The sequence below is a fragment of the Hyperolius riggenbachi genome, chromosome 3, assembly GCF_040937935.1.
Source record: "Hyperolius riggenbachi isolate aHypRig1 chromosome 3, aHypRig1.pri, whole genome shotgun sequence".
Lineage (NCBI taxonomy): Eukaryota > Metazoa > Chordata > Amphibia > Anura > Hyperoliidae > Hyperolius > Hyperolius riggenbachi.
The window spans coordinates 375,263,169-375,287,182 of record NC_090648.1 but is presented as its reverse complement, the minus strand read 5'-3'; the positions used below and the strand labels follow the sequence as shown (position 1 = coordinate 375,287,182).

The 24,014-nt window shown below is 45.4% G+C and overlaps 1 protein-coding gene across 22 annotated transcripts in view; it reads left to right on the top strand.

Moving 5' to 3' along the window:
• Positions 1–24,014, top strand: part of CACNA1C (calcium voltage-gated channel subunit alpha1 C) — a 710,887-nt gene that overhangs the window by 380,924 nt on the left and 305,949 nt on the right. Inside the window, exon 1 of one of the 22 annotated variants that reach the window (XM_068277212.1) lies at positions 10,016–10,071. The exons of the other annotated variants lie outside the window; for them this stretch is intronic. Coding sequence (XP_068133313.1) covers positions 10,057–10,071 — 15 coding nt within the window. The 5' untranslated portion in view covers positions 10,016–10,056. Of the gene's footprint in view, positions 1–10,015; positions 10,072–24,014 lie in introns of those variants that run through there. 22 annotated transcript variants of the gene reach the window in all.

The following is a 24,014-nucleotide window of genomic DNA, read 5'->3' as shown; positions in this document are numbered from 1 at the left end:
GCAGTAGGAGGTTCTTCTTCCCAGCTGTTCACATTTGCTTGATGAAAACTTTGGGGACATCTGGGAGGAGCCTCAGAATGCCAATGCCAGGGGAGATTCAATACAACCACAGCATCTGCTATGGTGTGACATCACAGTGTATATCGGATGCCACGTCGGTCCCTAAGCTCCTGCTGTGTGTATGATGTTATTTTTTTGCAATTTCTTTTTTATTACCACTACTTTTTAAAAGCTGCAGCTGTAGAATCACATTTGCATCATCACAGCGTTTTTTGGTGGATCGGGCTGTACAGATCTGGCCATCTGGATCTGGAAAAACGGTCAGTTTTTACAGCCAGTATGCTGTAAAACATCCATTTTCATTGTTTCCTATTTTGCTGCAAAACCTTCTGTTTCCATTCCGCTGAGCGAAACAGTCCGGAAAATTGGGTCCTGCTACATTTTTTTGTCCGTTCAGCGGAACGGAAACCAGAACCATACGGCTGGATCCGTAGCTAAAAGGTGATGTGAACCAGGCCTTAAAGACCTAATCTGCTTAAAACTTCCATTTTGTTTAGTGGAAGAGTTTAAGTACTTCTGATGGGCATTTATTGCTTTCAGGGTCCCCAGACGCAGGCAAATCTTAAAACTCTAAATACTTTCTCACACTCTTCTGGCCCTTTTCCACTCGAAACCGCAAAAGAAAAACACAAATGCAAGCAATTGCGATTTTTCATCAATTTTGTTATGCGATTGAAATTTTGCATTTATCTTTTAACATGAAGCACAATCACTGGTAAAATCGCTTCAAAACGAGATTTGGATTTACAGAAAATGTCTGCGGAACCCCAGGCCTCCATTGTCAAGCTGTGTCCTCCTGCTGTACTGGGCTCAAAACCACTAGGCTGTAAAGCTGCCGGGCTTCATGTCCATTAGTCTGCAGGTCTTCTGACTTCTGTTACCAACCTGTGTCCGCCTCCTTTTTCCTACAGTGCAGTGGGCAAAAAATGCTGGGCTCAAAACTGCCGGGCTCCGTGTCCATTAGTCTGCAGCTACGAACACCGCCCCCAGACCTCCATTTGCTCCCCCTTTGAGTGATGGGCAGAAGCTTCATCTGTGTTGAATAGGATAATACGCAAGAAGCTTGACTCACTAAACCGTGATAACTCATAGCACGGCCGCGCTAGCATTTTTGCCCGCGATTGCGTGTGAAAATTCATGATTGCGTGCGAAAATGCAAAAACACTAGCGCAGCCGTGCTATGAGTTATCAAGGTTCAGTAAATCAAGCCCATAGTACGGTGCTCGTTGCTCCTTTTAGTGGTGTGAAAGTAGCCAATCACCGATGCGCACTGCTGTGCTCCCTTTCCTAATAGGAGCTGATGGTCTCGGAGGTGGGACCATGGCTCCATCGTTGGAGCGAGTGATTGGCCTCAAGGACAGGGCCAATCTCTGCTGTAAGAATAACGTCTGGCGTGTAGTTGTGTCACTAGCAGAGATGGGGGGAAATTGGCAATGCTCTAATAAGGCTGCAACTGAATTGACTACCAACAGAGGGGTGCAGAACCTCCATGGATGCAACTAGCCATATGTAAACCTTCATTTCTATACAGCAGGAGGAGGTGGCAGCGCTAGTGATGGTCAATGAGATGCAAATAATTCTGTGCTGATGCAGGTTTATACAATTTTTTTATACAAATATTTGCACTCCTTTTCACCTTTTTTCTCATGAAATCAATCAATTTGATGTGTTGTTAAATTTGGGGTTTGTGATTGCAAATTAAGCTACACAGTAGCACTATACTCACCATATGCACGCCTGTAGAGCTGTTGTGAATCCACTGAGAATGTTGTGAACATTGAATGCAGAGGTATTGTCTATCACCGGTAAACCTGGTTCAGATCATGCATGAAAAATGTGAATAGAGGACGAATTCTCTTATTCCCCTGCAGAGTACCTGCACACCACTATTACATGTACCCACAGTTACATTGCCTAGGGCCTGATAGATGTTTTTTGTTCCTGTCTGCACCCTCTACAAGTTTAGTTAAAGCGGAACTGAAGGTAATTTTAAAACAAACAGTTTCAATTACCTGGGGCTTCTGCAAGCCCCCAGCAGCCATCCTGTCCCACGCTGGTCCTCCACGATCCACCGTTCTCTGCCACCACTCCCTTTCATTTCTCGACTCGTCAGGGGCCATTGCACCTGCACAGCCCTGCCAAGCGTATCCTTTTTGCGCATTCCCGTCTGCAATAGTGCTATTGCGGACTGGAATGTGAAGAAGGATACGTGTGGCCACAGCCGCACAGGTGCATGTGCAGTGACCCGGTGGCGAAACCGAAAGAAGCTGGAGGCAGGAGAACGGATGATCGTGGAGGACCGGCGTGGGACACAACGGCTGCTGGGGGCTTGCAGAAGCCCCAGGTAAGTGAAACTGTTTGTTTTACAACTATCTTTAGTTCCGCTTTAAAATGCATTTCTGGTGTACATAAAAAACACAGAGGTACGTTAATGCTTAAAAATTAGAATGTCCCAACACATTGTCTGTTTAGTAAGATTCACTGGAACTCCATATCACCTGTGTTCCGGTGCATAGATCTGCCACCTTGAAGAAAATGGCCCTGGCCTTTTCTAGATCTGGTAGAGGTCTTTTTCTGCAAGGTGGCAGGGCTACATGGCAGAAACTGGCTTATATGGGGCTCCAGTGAATGTTATACAGACGACTTGCAGGGGCATTCACGTTGGCAATGACAAGCTGTGATGACTGAAATGGTTAGAGTGTCAGCTTCCTGGTCAGGAGCTTTTTCTTCCCAAAAGCAGATGCCATCTTAATATAACTTTAAATTCCCTAAACTTTGGCAGTGATGAAATGCATTTTATGTTACATACTTTCAGTTAACAAGATTGTTATATGCAAATTATAGGAGTGGTAGTCAGTGGAAATATAAACTGAGAAGTCGGAGTTGGAGGACTTTTGTACCAACTCCACAGGTACAAATGTACCACTCAATAGAAAAACCACCACCAGTAGCGCTGTACCACTCAATAAAACAGCGACCACCACTAGCGCTTTACTGCTCAATAGAACAGCCACCACTACTAGCGTTGTACTGCTTGATAATACTGCTGCCACCATTAGGATTGTTTCACACTAAAAATCACCTAGCGCAATCACTAAGCCATTTTAAGATAGCAATCTCACAGCGATATTAAGTAGTGTTCATTAATATTTCCCCATCTATCAGTTAGAATGCAGTGATTATTCTTTTTTTGGGTGGTGTTAGTTGGTGGAGTCTCCCTTTAGATGATAGACTGGTGCTTCTGCTCACATTGCTGCAGATCATCTTTTCCCCATGTTCAGAGGATGGGAGGCAGTTACCAGAGCAACGGTATAAGATTCCGGTCTCCATGGTGATGCTGGGTCATCTCATCTCACCTGGCATTCTCTGGAATGAGGAAGACGCATAGACGGCCGTTGTACGGCTGCCCATCAGCCACCACGTCCGCCCACCCACGCTTCCAGGGCTTGTTATTTGTACTTGGACAGGAATATCAAACTTCTCCCAGCGATAACTGCCAGCTTGTTAACTTTCAATCTGAGGCTTTTTGTTATTTTAGAATCTCATTAACTTGAATTTAAAGGGTCAGCCAACCCAAAAGTAATAATTCAGTCAGAGCAGTAGTTTGATGGACTGAATCACTTGCTTCCTTATTTTGAATCTTGGGAGCATCAGTGGCGAGATCACCCTGCAATAGTTTGTAGCTCTGCTTCCACCTATTTTGGGGTATCCCCACTTCCTTCTTTCTGTTGCATAATAACAGTAAACAGTAAAATAGATAAAGAATCAAGAATGGTCCCTGCTAATGAATGAAGCAGGTGTGCAGAGCTGAGATCTTCAGCTGAATACTTACCACCTGACTGAGAAAGATGGATCCAGCAAGGCCCCCCTCACGACGAGCGTTCTACGATCCATCTTCCGGACGACTGGTACTCACAATGGGCGTGAACGGGAAGTCAAGCGGTCATGGTACTTTGCGCAGAGATGCGGGGTTCTTAAAGATCCGATCTGCCGTGATGGTCATTATCACCGTGGCGACACTAAATGACATTCGTGTGATGTTAGTTGACCGGCGGAAAAATTAGGTACGGGCCTTTAGGAATGCAAGTATCCTACCAACATAAGAGGCAGAGACACCAAGTGATTTAGCACAATAACTTCAGTAATATCAGTTCTGGGTGGAGTACTGGATATGTTCTAAAGGTGTCCATTAAGGGTGTCATTTTTAAACGAACAATCATATTTTCGATTATCTCAATCAGATCAAGAAAATAGATCATATTTAATTGATCCACATTACAGAATCAAAATGATTTCTGAGACTGAAACCATTTAGGACAATATCTATGAAAAATATCTGCCACGCTGGTTGATCAGTTATTTAAATGAATACTGTAGGGGGGGTCGGGGGAAAATTAGTTGAACTTACCTGGGGCTTCTAATGGTCCCCCGCAGACATCCTGTGCCCGCACAGCCAGTCACTGATGCTCCGTGCCCGCCTCCGGTTCACTTCTGGATTTCAGACTTCAAAGCCTGAAGACCACTTCGCCTGCATTGCCGTGTCCTCGCTCCTGCTGATGTCACCAGGAGTGTACTGCACAGGCACAGACCATACTGGGCCTGCGCAGTACTCTCCTGGTGACATCAGCGGGAGCGAGGACACGGCAATGCAGGCGCAGTGGTTTTCAGACTTTAAAGTCTGAAATTCCAGAAGTGAACCGGAGGTGGGGCCAGAGCATCTGCCACAGTATGTCTGCGGGGGACCATTAGAAGCCCCGGGTAAGTTCAACTCATTTTCCCCCGACCCCCTACAGTATTCTTTTAAGGACATTTTTGTTGAGGAGATGATTGTTTGGGCACCCCAGCTTATCTGTTTTCATATGATATGATCTGTATGACCTGACTGAAAATACAATTGTTCACTATAAATTGTACTGTATTGGGCACCTTTAGCTGCAATGCGAAATATTCTTGAGAGATTGAATAGCTGCTGCACACATGAAAGGGTTATCTCTGCCTCTTCTGCTCCCATCATAGGCTTGTTTACCAGGCCTGTGGAGTTGGAATCTGAGCAATTTTTTGGGTACCTGGAGTCGGAGTTGTGAAAAAATGCACCTAATATATTTAAACTGTACTTTTAAAAAAATTATGATTTTTCTATTTCTCCGATAAAAGATATGATAAATAATTTGTACATAAAGTAACAGTGCTTAATCCACAATAATAAAAACAAGTGCATTTGAGTGTTAACACATGTAACTATTGTCAGCTCCTGTACCAATTATACATGATTTTTAATCTCCCTTATGAAATCAATTAATTTTATAAGTTATTAAATTTGGATTCGGTGACTACAAATTAAGGTTCACAGTAGTACTATACTCCATATGCACACTACCTGCTGGGCTTTTGTGAATCCACTGAGAATCCTGTGCTCATTGAATGCAGAAGTGATTTATTACCCATAAACCTGGTTCAGATCGTGCGTGATCAAATGTGTAATACAGGTAGAACTCCCACATTCTCCTGAAAAGTACCTCCACATCATTCTTAGATGTACCCACAGTTAGACTGCAGAGGGGCTGATGGATATTCTTTGTTCCTGTCTGCACCCTCTACATGTAGTCTTACCAAGGACTATTTTGATTTCTATTGAACAGCTACTCTACAGCTGTATCTTAAGTGGATATGTCGTATAAATAAAAATACAGAGGTACAATAATGCTTAAAGTATACATCCGAGGAGCATAAAATAAAAAAATCCACTTACCTGGGGCTTCCTCCAGCCCCTGGCAGACGTCCTGTTCCCTTGCCGCAGCTCCGCTCCCCGCCGGTGGGCCGGAGTCCCCTGTGGTACCAGAGGCCTACTTGCGTTCCAGCGCGCATCTCACGTAGTGGCGCTGACGTCATCCGGACTGCACTTTGTAGATGCGGTAGCTCTGCACATGCACATTACAGTCCGGATGGTGTCAGTGCAACTCAGTGAGCCGCATGCTGAAGCGCAGAAGAAGATGACCTGGAAGATGACCTGGTGAGGTCGACTTCTCCACCGGTGGAGCTCTTGTGAATTGTATTATACAGACAACTTCCTGGCGTATTCACATTGGCAATGACAGGCCGGGGATGGCCGACAGGGCAGAGTGTCTGCTTCCTGGCCAGGAGATTTGTTTTGTTGCCAACAGCAGATGCCTTCTTAAAGAGAACCTTAACTGAGCTGGAAAAAAGTTTCACTTATCTGGTGCTTCTACATGCAGAGACAAACCAATCCTCTAGTCCCCCACAGCAGTTCAGTTTCGTTTCCGGTGACTGGCCAGTCAGCGGGCCACTGCGCCTGCATGGCCTTGGCAGCGCACATCCTCGTTCACGCCCTTGTCACCATCCTGCGCATGGACAGTTATAGATTTCTGATACTGTGCATGCGCAGGACTGCGAAGGGGGCGTGAACAAGGGCATGCGCAGCCAGGGCCATGCAGATGCAGCGGCCCGTCGACTGGCCAATTGCCGGGAAACTGGCTCGCTGCATGGGACCGGAGGATTGGTTTGTCCCAGTGCGGGCACAGGACATCTGCAGGGACCGGAGAAGCCCCAGGTAAGTGAAACTCTTTTTTTTCTCCACAGCCCTGTTGTTTACAGTAGAGGTGCACAGCTAGGTCAAAAAGTCAGTGTGACAGACTTCACCAAAACTAACAGACCTCACAATGATAGGAATAGCTGCTGTGCAAACAAATGGAGGTATGGTATGTGTGGAAGCTGATTTGTGAGTAGAGTTCAGCATAGCTTTTGCTTGTAGTGGTGCACCGACTTTAGGTATACTTTAAAGGACAACTGAAGTGAGAGGGCTATGGAACCTGCCATATTTATTATCTTTTATGCAATACCAGTTGCCACAGCAGTCCTGCTAATCCTCTGCCTCTAATGCCTTTAGCAATAGCCCCTGAACAAGCATGTGAAGATCAGAGGGTAGCAGACATCATTGTCAGATCTGACAAGAATTGGCTGCATGCTTGTTTCTGATGTGATTCGGCCACTACTGCAGCCAAAAAGATTAGCAGGGCTGCCAGGCAACTGGTAATGTTTAAAAGGAAATAAATATGGTAGCCTGCATATTTTTTCACAGTTCAGTTGTTCTTTAATGATAATGGCAGTTTTTTTGTTCTTAAAGAGAAACTCCAACCTAGAATTGAACTTTATCCCAATCAGTAGCTGATACCCCCTTTTACATGAGAAATATAATGATTTTCACAAACAGACCATCAGGGGGCGCTGTATGACTGATTTTGTGCTGAAACCCCTCCCACAAGAAGCTCTGAGTACCGTGGTACTCTGGGCAAACTGCCACAATGTAACAATGTTCACAGACAGGAAATGGCTGTTTACAGCTGTCTGTTAAAGCCAGAACAGCTAGAAACAGCTACATAACCTGCCCACAGTAAAAATTTCACCATGTAATACATGTCAGAATGTGAATCTGGGAGAGGAAAGATTTTACAATGGGCAAACACTGACTAAATCATGTATACATAATTATGGTAAAAAATGAAGCACTTTTTTTACTACATTATTTTCACTGGAGTTCCTCTTTAAATCAGAATACTCCTTCAAAGTTTTCGATTGGGGATAAACTGTCAACAGAAGTGAGCTAGCCTTGACATCTTTTACAGTACTTTACAGAGTGTCTCTATCTATACAGAGTATATAGTCCTGTCACTATCTATACAGAGTATATAGTCCTGTCACTATCTACCTGTATGTAATATAGCCATAGTCTAATGTTCTTGCCATGGTCCAAATCCAATTTTGGGGAACCAGTTAACTTATCTGTATGGTTTTTGACAGGCGAGTCTCAAATCTTGACTCAGATTTGAACCTGGTACCTCCTTGCAAGGCGAGAGTGCTATCCACTATGCTGCTGATCTGTTCAGGTTTGATACCTATAGCATAAGTACGTAGAGGGAAGATTCTGGATAACATGCCTTCCATTCCTCTGTCCAGCCTGTCTTTGCAGCACTGTCCCCAGGTGTAGCTTGTCGACCTGCTCGGTTGAAGCTCTTCAGAAATCCACAGACAGCCTTTGGAAATACATACCCAAGTAGTTCCGAGGAAGAGTGAATCCATACTGCGCATGGGCAAGTCCAAACTCGTGCATGCGCAGTACAATTGCGATTGTCCTCGGAACTACTCAGGGACGGGAGTATTTCTGGAATAGCTATAATCGGGGATGGCGCTGAAATAAGGAGCGAAGAAACGGAAGGCTCTAATTTAAAGGCCCTTCCCTCTACAAATGTATGTACTTATGCAAACTGCGCCCACGGCAATCAATGTTTCAACCTTTATGAGATCAGAGTCTACTCTATCAAAAGTCCACAGTTGCTAGAAATAAATGTATTAATATGACAGCGCTCCTCTTCTAAATCCTTATGACCTACAAGATTAAAAACAACTACACATAGTGCATTACTGCTGGATTTTTTCAAAATTTCATCAAACACCCCTAGTGCCGAGAAAAGTGCTTTCACTTGTGTCCCACTTCTAGTGCAGACTTCCACCGATCCCCTAAAAAATGCAGGCTCACCAGATGTATACCACCTCAAAGCCAGGTGGATCTAGCGCATGGATAAAGCCACAACGATCTGATGTATTCAAACTTCACCAGCTTTTAATCCAGATTCCTCAATAGAAATATATGATACAAAGCATAGAATAAAACCTTTTAAAATTCAGAAAAGCCCTGCGCTGAATGCGCACTCACGTCATCTACAGTAGCTTTGAGCGTATCGGGCTCCCTGGCCCAGTGATGTACTCTCTCATGCTGTCGTGGCGTCCCGTCTCCGCAATAGTGTATCCGTGTCTTTCTGTGAAGTTAGCGGGCGATGGAGTTCCCTGTGACGTCAGACGCTCCTGGCTCCGCCTTACGTGTTTCGTCCATTCAACTTATCTGATGAGTCCAAACGGACGAAACGCGTAAGGCGGAGCCAGGAGCGACTGACGTCACAGGGAGCAGGGAACTCCATCGCCCGGGAACTTCACAGAAAGACACGGATACACTATTGCGGAGACTGGACGCCACGACTGCACAAGAGAGTACATCACTGGGCCAGGGAGCCCGATACGCTCAATACTACTGTGGATGACATGAGTGCGCATTCAGCGCAGGGCTTTTTTGAATTTTAAAAGGTTTTATTCTATGTTTTGTATTATATATTTCTATTGAGGAATCTGTATTAAAAGCTGGTGAAGTTTGAATACATCAGATCGTTGTGGCTTTATCCATGCGCTAGATCCACCTGGCTTTGAGGTGGTATACATCTGGTGAGCCTGCATTTTTTAGGAAATTGGTGGAAGTCTGCACTAGAAGTGGGACACGAGTGAAAGCACTTTTCTCGGCACTAGGGGTGTTTGATGAAATTTTGAAAAAATCCAGCAGTAATGCACTATGTGTAGTTGTTTTTAATCTTGCAGGTCATAAGGATTTAGAAGAGGAGCTCTGTCATATTAATACATTTACTTCCCTCTACATAGGTAAGTAACATACCTAAAGTTAGTTTCCGGCCTCGAGGTTTGCCTTAATGTAAAGAGATGCCTGGGATGTAGTGTTTCTCATTACAATGTATTTTCCCACAGAGGTTGCTTAAAAAAATCAATATGTCTGCACTGCAATGCACTCTGCTCCCAAAACAGGAAAGTCAGACTAAACTTTGTAAATGATTCCCTATAAAACACACAGAGGTGTATTTCTTAAATATGTTTCTCTCTAGAGATGTCCCCCCTCATTGCACACTTTGTAGCTGGAACAGCCTCCGGCAATGCTGCCTGGAACAAAGATGGCAGCCCCCGCCTCGAGCAGCCTGACTTGTCACAGGTCATGCTTGCTTAACAATGAGCCGTCGTTGCTGTCAGGCTACTCTGGTTGCCAGGTAACCACCATATCGGCAATGCTCATGTGACTCCCAAATTAACTGTACCTTGTTACAAGTGGAATCACTTAACGCCCGCGCCCCGCACTTGGAGGTCAGACGAATGATACTAAATGAGGTAAAAAGCCAGGGCGTTAAGTGGAAGCACTCAGCAAATGGCAAAATTGGCTCTCCCGGCACTGTGATTGACTATTTTAATAAATATTGTGCGCCGGAGCATCAAAGGTAGGCTGATTCAATTGTGTGCAAAAAAAAAAAAAAGTTCCTTCAACAGAGCCCTGTCCTCTGTTATAAGAATGCTGCTAAACTTAAAGTAAAGGGCTTTCTTATAGTGTCACTTCTCTAAAAAATGACATGTTAGTCAGAAGGCGGAGGCTGGGAAGTTAAATGGGAACTCCAGTCTCCGAAAAAGGGGCTACTTAGACAACATAATCAGTGCCTAAACCACCTCAAACTAACCAGAAAGCCTGTATAATTCATGTGGCCGTATTTAAAGGAATGAGTTGGCAACAATAACACTGACTACAAATTGGACTACAAGATTACTTTTCCCATGATCCTTAGTGGTGACTGTGAGACCTAATACACTTCAGCCAATGTTCACTTCTAAACCCATCAAATCATTGGATTATCCAAAAACTAGAACTGAATTTGGAAACAATCAATAAATGAATAATTGATCATTGTTGAGTGATCAGACACAAGGGAGTAGGTACAGGAGAGCAGCCCCTGAACCACTACTTCACTCTCTATCTGATAAAGGGGTCCATCCTTCAGATCAGGTGTTTATATGGACACACTTTCAGTAGGGATGTGAAAATCATGATGTTCAAACTTGTTTTAGGACCTGTGCAAGATCCACCCAGGCTACGAGAGTCAAGAGGAAGGGTGTTAATATTGGGAGTCCCTATCAAAGTTTTGCTGGGGCCCTATGATTTGTAGTTACACCCCTGTTCAGGCATGCTGATAAACGTTAATCGTAAACATGATACTCTGCACAAAAAATTGGACAGAAAAGTCATTGGTCATTGTACACATGTATATTGATATAGATTCTCCATCTGTTCAACTTCTGAACAGGAAATCAATCAAAATAATTGTTTGCCAGGAAGATGTGGATTCACCCAGCTAAACCAGGCCCTAGTGTCCCCTGCCCAGCTGATAATGCTGAATCCAGATGACTGATGTCACTTTACAGCTCTGCTGGCCATTGGGTAGATTTACACTCTTTGCATTGCATAACACATGCATTGTAATGTCTGTGGTCTGCAATGGCCACTGTGGTGTTATAGACACTTATTCGGTGCCTGCATCCAGAGAGTTAGAATATTGTGATCAGTTACAAAGCAGGGATGTGAACCGGCCCATAGGTTTTTATGAGCAGTGAGTTCACACGTAGAATTGTTCTGCAATGTAACAGATACAGGGTTCGATTCACAAAGTCGAGATAAATGCTATCACGGCCGTGATAAGTCTAGCGCGTGAGTTTGCGCGTGTACAGGTTTGCGCACGTAATAGTAAAGGTTTGCACGCATTAACTTTCCCCGTTAATGCATGCAAACCTTTACTATTATGCGCGCAAACCTGTACGTACGCTAACCCGTGCACTAGGCTTATCACGGCCGTGATGGCATTTATCACGGCTTTGTGAATGAAGCCCATAGGGTGAATGCATCCTTAGATTTACAGTAACTCACTCCCGCTTTCATCCCAACACAGAAAGTGCAGCCATATTGACTTCTTTTTTCAGAATCACCTGTAGGAAAATACAAGGGGTAAGTAAAGGTAAAACAATGTTTTAATCCAAAGCAAATCTCAATAAGCTGCTTCCAAGCCTTCTATTATTGGGCATACTTTTCTACTTTTGCGTTTTTAAATGCCCACTGTCTGGCTGCTGACATTAGTAAGTGAAATCTTGATGACTAACGTGGATTTCAGTCAAGAGCATTTCTCAGGATTCATCCAGCTATGTCAGCTAGTGTCATTCAGCCCTCCCCATCCCATTCCTCTGCATTAGCCCAGTGCTGCTGGCCATGGTGCTGAAATGGTCACAGGAGCTCTCAGCAGCTCCCAGTTGCTCTAAACCTTTCGATAACGTGCTGCGAGTGAAACTGCTAAAGTGATGCATGGAGATGAGCAATTATAGGTGCCATTACCAGCTGTTGCGCTTAAAAATGGTCAATGAGATTTTAGTAATTTCAGTTTTTAGTCATACTTAATTCAAACTGTATGCAGTTTAGCATTGGGCCAGTCAATTGATCTTCATGTGTATTCAGACTGTCCCAGCTTCAAGATTCTCTTAGAAGTAGGTTTATCTGTAACTGTTTTTTTATTTGAGGAATAAGCAGCTCCACACACTGCGCTAGTGATCACTACACTAGTGGTGGATCCAACTGCATTCTACACATACAATGAGCATATCCACGTTTGGATACAGATCGAATTGGATAAAAAGCCTGGGAAAAGACTCACCTGAGGCCACCCACAATGCCATGAGCCCTAGATCTCATGAGGTGCATGAAACCTTTCACCTCCACCTTGTTCGTGCACTCACCATGGTAACACATCTGCATTCATTTATGAGCCCATTCAAAGCATGGACCTGATGCAGTGTTTTCTTATGGTTAGCCTATGGTTGAAACACATCTGCCCTGGGCTCCAGCCAGACCACAACGGACCACCAGAGCGGACACTACACTGTCCCCTCCTACTGGCCGTTCGTGTTCCAGCTGCAGATGGGAACCTATCCTTATAGTACACATAGGGCTCAATTCACAAAACCGTGCTAACTCATAGCATGGCCTCACTAGCGTTTTTGCGCGCAAAAATTCGCGATTGCATGCAAAACCGCTAGCGCGGCTATACTAATCGTTACCACAGTTTAGTGAATCAAGCCCATAGTGTGAATGAGCACATTCAGTAACATTGGCATTTTGTAGTCATTCATAAATTTGTTGGGTTAAAATGCAATGCATGTAGCGTGCATGGGACCCAATTCTCAGCATCTTCAGTTTTGAGCTTTCTCTGCTTTAAAGTTGGCACCTCTGCACACCTCCCACACCCATTACCCATGAATGGATTCTTCTTCTCCTGTCTTGTTCATCTGTACATTGACAAGGGGACTTGCCACAGCCCCCAAACAATTCTAGACATTTCTGTTTACCCTCCATCATATGGAATGAAAGTACATTAGGCCATATTGATTGGATGTACTATACATTACTAACTCTTATCACTCTGCACATATGCTGCACCAATTACCACAAAACGGCCAGTCTGTCAGATCTTGTTATTTGAAATTTATGTAAACTAAACAGGTGTAAACTAAAAAAAAACCTTGAAGTTATTCTATATAATAACTTGCATAATAATAATAATGTATGTCACCATACAGTTGAGTTTTTTGCCACACCATTCCTTGAAAAATAAAGAATAAGACAAAAGGAAGGGTTGTGGCGTGTTGCCGTAGTAGCACTCTCACCTTGCAGCGCTTGCTTTCCTGGTTCATCCAAGCCAGGGCACTATCTGCATAGAGCTTGTATGTTCTACCTGTGTCTGAGTGGGTTTGCTCCCACATCCCAAAGGCATACAGATAAGTTAATTGGCTTCCCCCTAAATTGGCCCTAGACTACAATGGACAATCGACTATGGTAGGGATTAGGTTTTGAGCCCGTCTGAGGGACAGTAAGTGACGTGACTACATAGTTGTCAAAGTGCTGTGGAAGATGTCAGTGCTATACAGTAAATAATAATAATTGGCACGGTTCTAATTGTTGATGCAATATGGTCTTGCATTTTGGAGATAAATAGAACTGAGATGCAATTACCTTCTGTTTTAGGATGGAAACACTGTACCATAGAGGGCTGTTAGGTGGCTGTTTAGGGCTGGTGTAGTTTATCAAAGTTTAGGTACTCATTAGTGTATGAGATCACTACCACAGTATTTAGAAAAATTAACAGTTTTTCCCTACTTCCCGTTGAAGTCATTGCACAATGCATGTTGCAGAGCTGGTCCGCCGCTCACTGTGTATCAGACAGCTGGCTTTCTGCCCTTCATCTTAACAAAACACCGATAATTACAGGTTTAGCTGCAAACGCTCCTTGTTAACCTATTCATTCCAGCTTCCGCCATCGCTGGTGAGATTACATTGCTGTGCAAGGCTTCATGAGTTGGAAAAAGGGTTAACTAATTTCAGCCAATTGTTTAGTCTTTTATTTTTAATTTTTTTTACAGATTCACAAAAAAACAAAAACAAATATAAAACAAAGGGGGGCTCCGCTGGGAGCGCCAGTGCTCGGCTGCCGCGGCTGTGTCTTACTGTACAATTTGCCCGCCTTGCGCTGAAGCGTAATTGAGTGTTGTCACAGCGCACTGACTGGGGACACAATCCGCTAATGTCAGCCTGATCACAGCCTGTCCGGAGATGGTAATCACGGGGCTCCTTTTTATAGAAGCTGCCTGCGTTTCACAGGACCAGCCATCCTGTCACCCCCTCTGTGCTACCTCTCAGTACAAACAACCTCCTGAAGCCCGAGAACGACACCTTCAAAGTGCTGTATTCTAAAGGTACATACACACGTCGGATTTGTGCAAACGACCCGTTGTTTGGACGTCCAAACGACCGGTCGTCCGGACGTCAAATCGGGCGCGTGTACAGTCTGTCGTTCAGCTGATAAGAGCGGACTTGAGCGATCCGCTTGGCAGAGATGCCTGGCTCTTCTACTGACCACATATGCTATTGCTCCATTGTTCCGGGATCAAACCTGCGAAACGCGTTGCATATTTGGAGTTCATAAATAAAATATATTGACTGTCTTTACTACAGTCGTTGTGTGTCTACTTGGAGGAGGTAAGTCCACCACTAACTCCTCTATTTACAAAGAATTTGTTTTCAAGCTCATTTAGCTTCCTTTTATCCTCTTGGCGCCTCTGTTCTCCAGCATAATATTGAGTCCACCCTCGGTGGAGGGTTGAACCCCCTTTTTTCTCATCTACAGAGAGCGACTTATTCCTGAGTGGGGTCAGGAAAATCTCCCCACCTGCCTTTACAGTGGTTGCCTAATGGTAACCCTGATTTGTGAGTATTAATATTTACTCTATCTAGTAACCATTTACCAGTACATATTACACTATTGGGGCTCTTGGTGTTCCTTGTTTTGATGGTGGAGGCCAGGCTGGGACCAGAGCCTGATGGTGGAGGCCAGGCTGGGACCAGAGCCTGATGGTGGAGGCCAGGCTGGGACCAGAGCCTGATGGTGGAGGCCAGGCTGGGACCAGAGCCTGATGGTGGAAGCCAGGCTGGGACCAGAGCCTGATGGTGGAGGCCAGGCTGGGACCAGAGCCTGATGGTGAAGGCCAGGCTGGGACCAGAGCCTGATGGTGGAGGCCAGGCTGGGACCAGAGCCTGATGGTGGAGGCCAGGCTGGGACCAGAGTCTGATGGTGGAGGCCAGGCTGGGACCAGAACTTAATGGTGGAGACCAGGCCGGCTTCAGCAGCAGGTGCTGGATCTTGAAGCTGCTAGGTGAGTGCAGAACATTTACAAGCAGATTTTTGACATACAGAACAGGTACCCTCTGTACTAATTTATATCACAATTATAAATTATATATAGGACAGTGGTTTATTAAGCATGAACACACGTGGATGAAAGTGAGTATGAAGCATAATATACTGTATGTATTCAAAAAAGAGGAGTCACTTACTCTTCCCATTTCAACCCTGCTCTCACTTACTTAGCTTTAGGTCCTGTTAAAGCAGGATTGTCAGCCACAAAATCAATTTCCATTTAAACACTGCACTGTGTTTATAATGCTGCCAGTAATCTTGCCCTGCGTTGCAAGCACTCCAGTCTATTCAGAAATGTCTCTGCTGTAATTAGAGCCAGGCTCTCTTCTGTTGCAATCAGTGAAAGGGAAGCTTGTCATCTCCCCTCCCGCATTCCTGCTCCTTAGTGATTGGATGAGAGCAATTCAGTGTGACAGGCTGAGCTGAAACCTGAACCTGTGCTCACATGTGTTTAGAAAGCAAGCTAGAGATGACAGTGCAGATTGGAGGAGAAAAATAAGGCAGGAAATGACATCAGGATTTGGCTTCAGTCTGTGGGAAAAAGAGATGGAGACTGCCAGGAACAGAATTCTCTTCATTTGCTATATAAAATTAACTGAAATCAAAACGTCGATAGTACAATTCATCTATTATTGTATTTATCTGCTTATATGTGTGTTTTTTCCCCAGGCATAGTATGGCTGACCTTGCTGCTTTAACCACTTAAAGACCACAGGCTTACACCCCCCCCCCCTACCCTAGTGACCAGGCTATTTTTTACAATTCAGTGCTCTGCAGCTTTAAAAGCTTGCTGCAGAGCCATAACACTGAGTACACAAATGATCCTCCCCCCTTTTCTGCGATCATTAGTTTTTTTTATTTTTGTTTATTATTATTATTATATAAGAAGAGCCTATTTAAAAAAAATACTAGTTAAGCCTCCCTCCCGGCCCCCAACCCAACCCCCCCGGTTGGTCCCCAGGCGGCGATCGGACGTTTTCCCCTCCTTTCATAGGCATCAGCCTATGAGAGGGACTGCTCGGAGGGACACTCGAAGGGACAGCTAATTGTCCCCTGTACAGCGCTGCCCTAGATCGCAGTGCTGTACAAATGTAAACAACCGTTTTTTTTTAGTTTTTTTTACACTTAACAGCCTGCAAGCAGTGATCGTGGCTTGGCAGGACTCAGTGGGGATGCAAGCGCATCAGCGTGCGATCCCCTGCAAGACCACGCCCCGCCTTTCGGCGTTAGGGGGTCCTGGGGCTTCCACCTTCCCGACGTCTATCGGCGTTAGGCGGTAGGGTAGGGGTTAAGCCAATCTACCCAGTCCAAGGCTGAGGTCACCCATATGTACCAGATCTGTACACAAATGCTACTTGTGTAGACCTGGCCAAGGAGTGATGTGCATACTTTGCATCCTACGTATGGTACAACTCCTGTAACCAGATGGGAGATGTGGCTGGAAGAATTCCTGCTGCTGGCTAGATCTGACATGGAAATTTAGGAGGAGGACAGAGAAACAAGTTATTTTTGAGTATATTTTACAAACCTTTGCGCACCTTTGCAAATTACATTTTCACTTAGAGTACAACATCACTTTAATGTTACACATCTGGGAGTGCAACAGGGTTTTTTTTTTTTTTTTTGAGATTTAGCCTGAAGTACTGTAAGCTTCATAAGGGCTCTTTACCACTTGCTGCAATTGCACCTTGAGCTGTCGGGAGTGAAACACGATCGCACCAATTATCATGCAGCCCAATGATTGCGATTCACAAAAAATCGAAACGCGCCAATAGAAAAGTGCATTTGAATCTACATGTACATCACAGTGCACTAGCGATCGGCAAAACGCCTGCGATCCGCTATTTTAGCGGATCACGGCTAGTGGAAAAGGGCCCTACAGGCTTCAAGAAGGAATGCATTTATAAAGTTAGAGGTGGGCCAATAGCTGCTGGACTCAATGTAACCTGATTAACCAGATGATAACCACCGACCTTGCACAGGTGTAGCCCCAGAACAGAAGCAATGCATACTGGGAAACCAAAGACAATATTTTTGTGTTGTTTATCATCCTCCTTATTGTAACAATATTAGGAAACGTGAAGATGTAGAACTAAAATCCTAGGCAACTTTAAAATAAGAGATTTTGTCTAAATGCCAATTACTTGGAAGGAGCTGGTATTTTTATTTCTTGTTCCGGGTTGTAAAGTTAGAGTTTCTCTTTAATTCATTAGCTTTCACTGTATGCCTGCATTTGTATTGCAGCCCAGAGTGCCGCAGTGCAGCCCCCCGCCTCTGGCACAGGAGGGGTTAATGGTGGCATCTTCTTGGCTGTGCAGCCTGGTTGCCATGGTGACTCAGAGGAGTTTTGGGGTCTTCAGAGAAGATTTGCAATTTGTCACGCTTCAAACAGAGAGGAAAAAACAGCAAGTTGGGTTTAAAGATAATGCCAGCTCCGACTGTATATAACCGAGGTTATTTTACATGCAGCATTGTGCTGGAGTGCAAGATTTATAAGCAATGCTTTCATTAACAGGCATTCTCTGGGGAAAAGATTAGCCAATAAGGGTGAGGTACAGTTTTGTTCGCTGTTAATTCAAATGCAGGTCATAAAGAATCACATAAGCCAAAATGGGCAGTTATAGGTGTGGCCTGGCAGAGTCACTAAATGGTGTCTTGGGTTACTTGGGAATTATTGTGGCGGCATCTCTAATCCATTGTTGTTGACTCTGTTAACAGTAACCTCAGGGAGCTTCCTCCTTCTCTTCTACTCTCCATGATATAAAATACTGGTAAGTGATAAATCCAGCAGGGGGAGACGAGTCATAATACATGGCTTATGCAGGCATGGAAAGCTGGGAACTCAGGATTGCAGGGAGGTTACCACCAGAGTCCCCGAGAAATAGGAGAATTTAGAAGGGGAGGGGAAACATCTGGTGCAGGAGCTGTGCAGAGCTGGAGACTGCAGATATCTCACTACTGGAGTCCCTCTAAAAAACGTAGAATCCGACGGGGGGAGAGGTAACCAGAGGTAATACTGTACATTCAGCAGGTGAGCAGAGCTGGTAATTCAGAGATGAAGAGGCTTCACCAGTGGAGTCCCTTAGAGATAGAAGAATCTGATCCCGCGATAGAAGTAGATGGTCCCATGGTAGGGAGAATAGCAGCAGTGCAAAGCTGGGAATTGTGATGGGATACCAGAGTGTGAGAATTCAGCTTTGGGTGAACCTAAACTTAAAGGACAACTGTAACCAGAGGGATATGATGGCTGCCATATTTATTTCCTTTTACAGAATACCGGTTGCCTGGCAGCCCTGCTGATTTATTTGGCTGCAGTAGTGTCTGAATCACATCAGAAACAAACATGCAGCGAATCTCGTCAGTTCTGACAATAATGTCAGAAACATTTGATCTGCTGCATGCTTGATCAGGGTCTACGGCTTAAAGTATTAGAGGTGGAGAACCAGCAGGATAGCCAGGCAACTGGTATTGCTTAAAAGGAAATAAATATGGCAGCCTCTATATCCCTCTCATTACAGTTGTCCTTTAAAGGGTGACATGTGACATAGGTATGTACAGTGCCTAGCACACAAATAACTATGCTGTGTTCCTTTTTTTCTTTCTCTTCCTGAAAGATTGAAATATCAGGTATGTAAGTGGCGGACTCAGTCCTGACTCAGACAGGAAGTGACTACAGTGTGACCCTCACTGATAAGAAATTCCAACTATAAAACACTTTCCTAGCAGAAAATGGCTTCTGAAAGCAGGAAAGAGATAAAAATGGTCAATAGTTCATAGATTTTAGCTCTGGCATACTTCAATGAATGTGTCATTAAGCAAAAACAATAAAATAGTTACAACTTAAAACGTAGATTTAAAGAGGAGCTGTTAGGTATAAGGTCTCAGAGAAAAAATACACATATATTAGTAGCTAAATATTGGCTGTACTTACATTACATATGCATTTCACTGTCCACGTTTGGATTTCACAGAATTTTTATATAGTATTTGCAGAGATTGATGCTCCTGACAGTTCATGACAGGTTCCATCTTTGACTGTCTTGTCTGAAGCCAATTGTGATGTAATATCCTTCCTTACCCTGCTTCCTGATTGATGTTTCTTTAGCCCTCCCAAGTCCCAGCCCTCAGACACTCCCACCAGTCTCTGTCACCAAGCGGGAAGGGCATGGGGGGGGGGCTTGGGGGTGTGGCCAGTCGTCCGGGGGGGGGGGGGGCTGTCAGATGAACAGAGGTCAGTCGTTTTAGTTCTATACTGGGAAGTCCGGATCTTTTCAATGATTCGGATGATTTGAATCGGATCATTGTAAAGAGCATTGATTTTTCAGTGCTGTGAGTTGGGCTGCGTTACAGACTGCTGTAACGTGAGCCTGTACTCCCACTGTGAAAGCAGCCTTAGGACGGGATAGGGAAATGAAGGGGAGGACCAGGGAGTGCAGTGGAGAAAAAAAACCCTCCCAGCATGCTCTGCACCTTCTGTTATGCGGCCTGCGGCCTCCTTAGCAGCCTGGGGATAAAGAGGATTGCTATTCCGCCAACAAAAAAGTAAGATATCTTTTTAACTTCAGTATTGCCTTGTTGGCAGTGGCGGCGCTACACTGGGGCTTGCCGGGGCTGAAGCCCCAGCTGACAAACTGTAAGCCCCTATGAAAGCCCCCCCAGTCGCTGCTGCCCCTGCCGCTTTGCTTGGCTCGCCTGTGGCCTCAACCCCTGCAGGGTGCTCGGGTTGGGCGGCTGCCGCCTGCCCCCCATGTTCCCCTCCCTCTCATCAGACCTGCAGATCAGCGCGGCGAGCGGAACAAGCAGAACTACAGACAGCGTGGGACCCGACTACGTCATAATGCGGAAGTGACGTCACTCGTCACCTCCTGCATATGAACTGACTCGCGCGGCAGCTCACTGTGTGCCGCTCTGTCAGCCGGGTCCCACGCTGATCTGAGGTCTCTGTCCCTGCTCGCCGCGCTGATCTGCAGGTCTGATGGGAGGAGGAGGGGGGAGAGAAACACTACCTACCTACATAACCACTTACTGCTACCTACCTATCCTCTCTACCTACCAGAAACCACCCACTGCTGCCTGCCTACCTACCTACCTACCTACCTAAACCTTACCAACCTACCTAACCACCCACTGCTACCTAAACTTTACCTAGCTACCCAAATAACCACCCACCCAAACACTGCTACCTACCTACCTATCCGCACACTTACCTACCTGCCTACCTAAAACCCCACAAGCTCCTACTTATCTACTTTAACCCACACATTGCTATCTACCTACCTAAAAAAAAAAAAAAAAACTGCTACCTACCTACCCACACAGTGCTATCTACCTACCTAATACACTGCTACACACCTACCTAAACCCCACACACTGCTACCTACCTACCCACCCAACCACCACCTGGGGACACCCTACTACCTGTACTGGGGGGGGGGGGGGGCACCTTACCACCTACTGGGTGCAGAGTCACTGACTTCTAGTCAGTAACACTCAGTCACATCCAGTGGCAGTGAGTGACCCAGGCACCCACGGACAGCGCACAGGACTGAAGGCTGGACTCTGGAGCCGAGCCAGTCAGTCAGCTAGACAGCCAGCAGGACTCAGGAGTCGAAACTCCGACAAGGTGGGTGTGGTGGGTCAGGGTGTCCTGTCCTGTTTACTCCAGCCAGCCAACTGCTAAATTGTTTTTTTGCAACTGTGCACCAGGCAGCCACCCAGGCCTAGGGCAGCTCAGCAGGCACCACCACCAACCACCAGGCCTGACTCTGAGCACCCCCCTGGGGGGCCTCAGAACACCCACCACCCAGGCCTGAGCTGTGCTGCGGCCCCCAGCCCACCACCAGCCATGCCTTAGCTGCCCTGGGGCCCCCAACCTACCACCACCACCAAGGCCTGAGGCCTTCAGCCCACCACCAGCTAGGCCTGAGCTGCCCTGGGGGTCCCAGCCCACCACCACCAGCCAGGCCTGAGGCCTCCAGCCCACCACTAGCCAGGCCTGAGGTGCCCTGGGGCCCCCAGTCCACCATCACTAGCCTGACTACATATACTGGGGACATCTATACACCTGGGGACACTGGCTGTCTGTCATTATGTGCATTAACTGGTGAAATGCTGTCTCTCATTACATGCATTTACTGGGGAAATGCTGTCTGTCACGTGCATTTACTGGTGAAAAACTGTCTCTTATGTGCATTTACTGCAGAAACGCTGTCTGTCATTACGTGCATTTACTGGTGAAAAGCTGTCTCTTATGTGCATTTAATGGGGAAATGCTGTCTGTCATTACGTGCGTTAGCTGGTGAAAAGCTGTCTCTTATGTGCATTTACTGGTGAAAAGCTGTCTCTTATGGGCATTAACTGGTGAAAGGCTGTCTGTCATGTGCATTAACTGGTGAAAAGCTGTCTCTTATGTGCATTTACTGGGGAAATGCTGTCTGTCATTATGTGCATGAACTGGTGAAAAGTTGTCCCTTATGTGCATTTACTGCGGAAACGCAGTCTGTCATTATGTGCATTAACTGGTGAAAAGCTGTCCCTTATGTGCATTTACTGCGGAAACGCAGTCTATCATTATGTGAATTAACTGGTGAAAAGCTGTCTCTTATGTGCATTTAATGGGGAAACTGTCTGTCATTACATGCATTAAGTGGTGAAAAGCAGGCTCTTATGTGCATTTACTGCAGAAACGCAGTCTGTCATTATGTGCATTAACTGGTGAAAAGCTGTCTCTTATGTGCATTTAATGGGGAAACTGTCTGTCATTACATGCATTAACTGGTAAAAAGCAGGCTCTCATGTGCATTTACTGCAGAAACGCAGTCTGTCATTACGTGCATTAACTGCTGAAAAGCTGATTCTTATGTGCATTTACTGGTGAAAGGCTACCTGTCATTATGTGCGTTTACTTCATTTCTTTTTTTCCATGTAACTACGTTAGCTGGTACAACTACATTACAGTTAGCCCCGCCCACATGACATCATGACCACGCCCAATTTTTCGCCGCGGCGCGCTTCCCCTCCCCCCCCCCGAGCCCGGCCTGCCAGCCCTCGTGCCCCCTTTGAGCCCCCCCAAAAATCTGAAGCTGGAGCCGCCACTGCTTGTTGGCTTCCTTCCAAACTGTTTAACACAGGAGAATAGAGATTTAAATTATCTAGTATCTAAACAGTTACTCTTTAAACATGAAATAAAACTGTGGAATACCTTAAAAAATCATTTTTAGGAGAAGTAAGATAAATACAATTGTTTATTTCATTAGTTTATTTTCGCCTCGGGTGTCCTTTAAAATAGTCACACTGATTTCATGCATTAGTGTTCTTATATGTTTACGCTAACAGCAGATAAAACACTTTCATTTTAACTGATCAGTCGTTCTGTGATTTCTCTTTCAGATGCTGTGCACTTTCATGCACTTTAGTATGTATTGGGTCCACATTCACATAAAAAAAATACATGCAGCAGTCCACTGTGTAAATGTTTCCAGTTTTAAAGAAAGCCAGAGGCGGTGCGGGGTGTGTGTGTGTGAGTGTGTGTGTGTGTGTGGGGGGGGGGCGCATGCCTCATGACATGCCTGTGTCCCACCCCACGTTGCTCTCTGCTCCCCCCCCCCACTATAGCCAACAACTACCCCCCCCCCCCCCCCCCCTGATATTAGCAACAATGATAGTCACTATCTTAGAGGGTAATGGGAGGAGAGGGATTCCTTGCTCAAAACTCCCACTAGAGGTGTTTCTACAGGATTTCCCCAACTGCCATTGGACAACTCTCTCCCTGGCTAAGCCCCCTGCCACTCCCCATCTCCCTGCACGTTGGGTGAGAATCTCTCTCTCTGCCAGCGTTGTGACCCCAGAGGTCATGAAAGTGAAAGTTGGCCATAGCAGGCCAGCGGAGCGGCGTTGATGGCGGCTACCTGATCCACCCAGCCCCCCGGATCAGGTAGCATAGGTTTTTTTATTATATGTGCCCACCTCGGGCTCTCTTTAATGTACAGATATAAACATGTGCTGCACATCAGGTGCAAACCTGCCTTAAAGAGAACCTTAAAGGGTTCCTGAAGCAAGAAGAATATGGAGGCTGCCATATTTATTTCCTTTTAAACTATATCAGTTGCCTGGCAGTCCTGCTGATCTTAAATAATACAAATTCCATGCGCTGCCTTACAGTCCACTACAATGTGCGCCAAAGTAACCTTATGTAGGTTGTATGATTCAATCTTCAGTTCCAATGCACCTTAAATGTACAGTATATATATTTATACCTCAATATAAAAAATTACAGTTCATTGCATAGGATGTAAGAACGCAGGAGTCTTCCACCATCTAATTCCCCATGAGGTATATATATACGATTTCACACCTTTCCGTGATCCACCACCACTAGGAACCCTCTCACCTTATGATATGGCTGCCCAGACCCACAGATAGCTCATTCAGCATGAAACTCCATAAACCATTGGCTTTCCGACTCCTCAAGCCTTGCAACAATACTCATATACA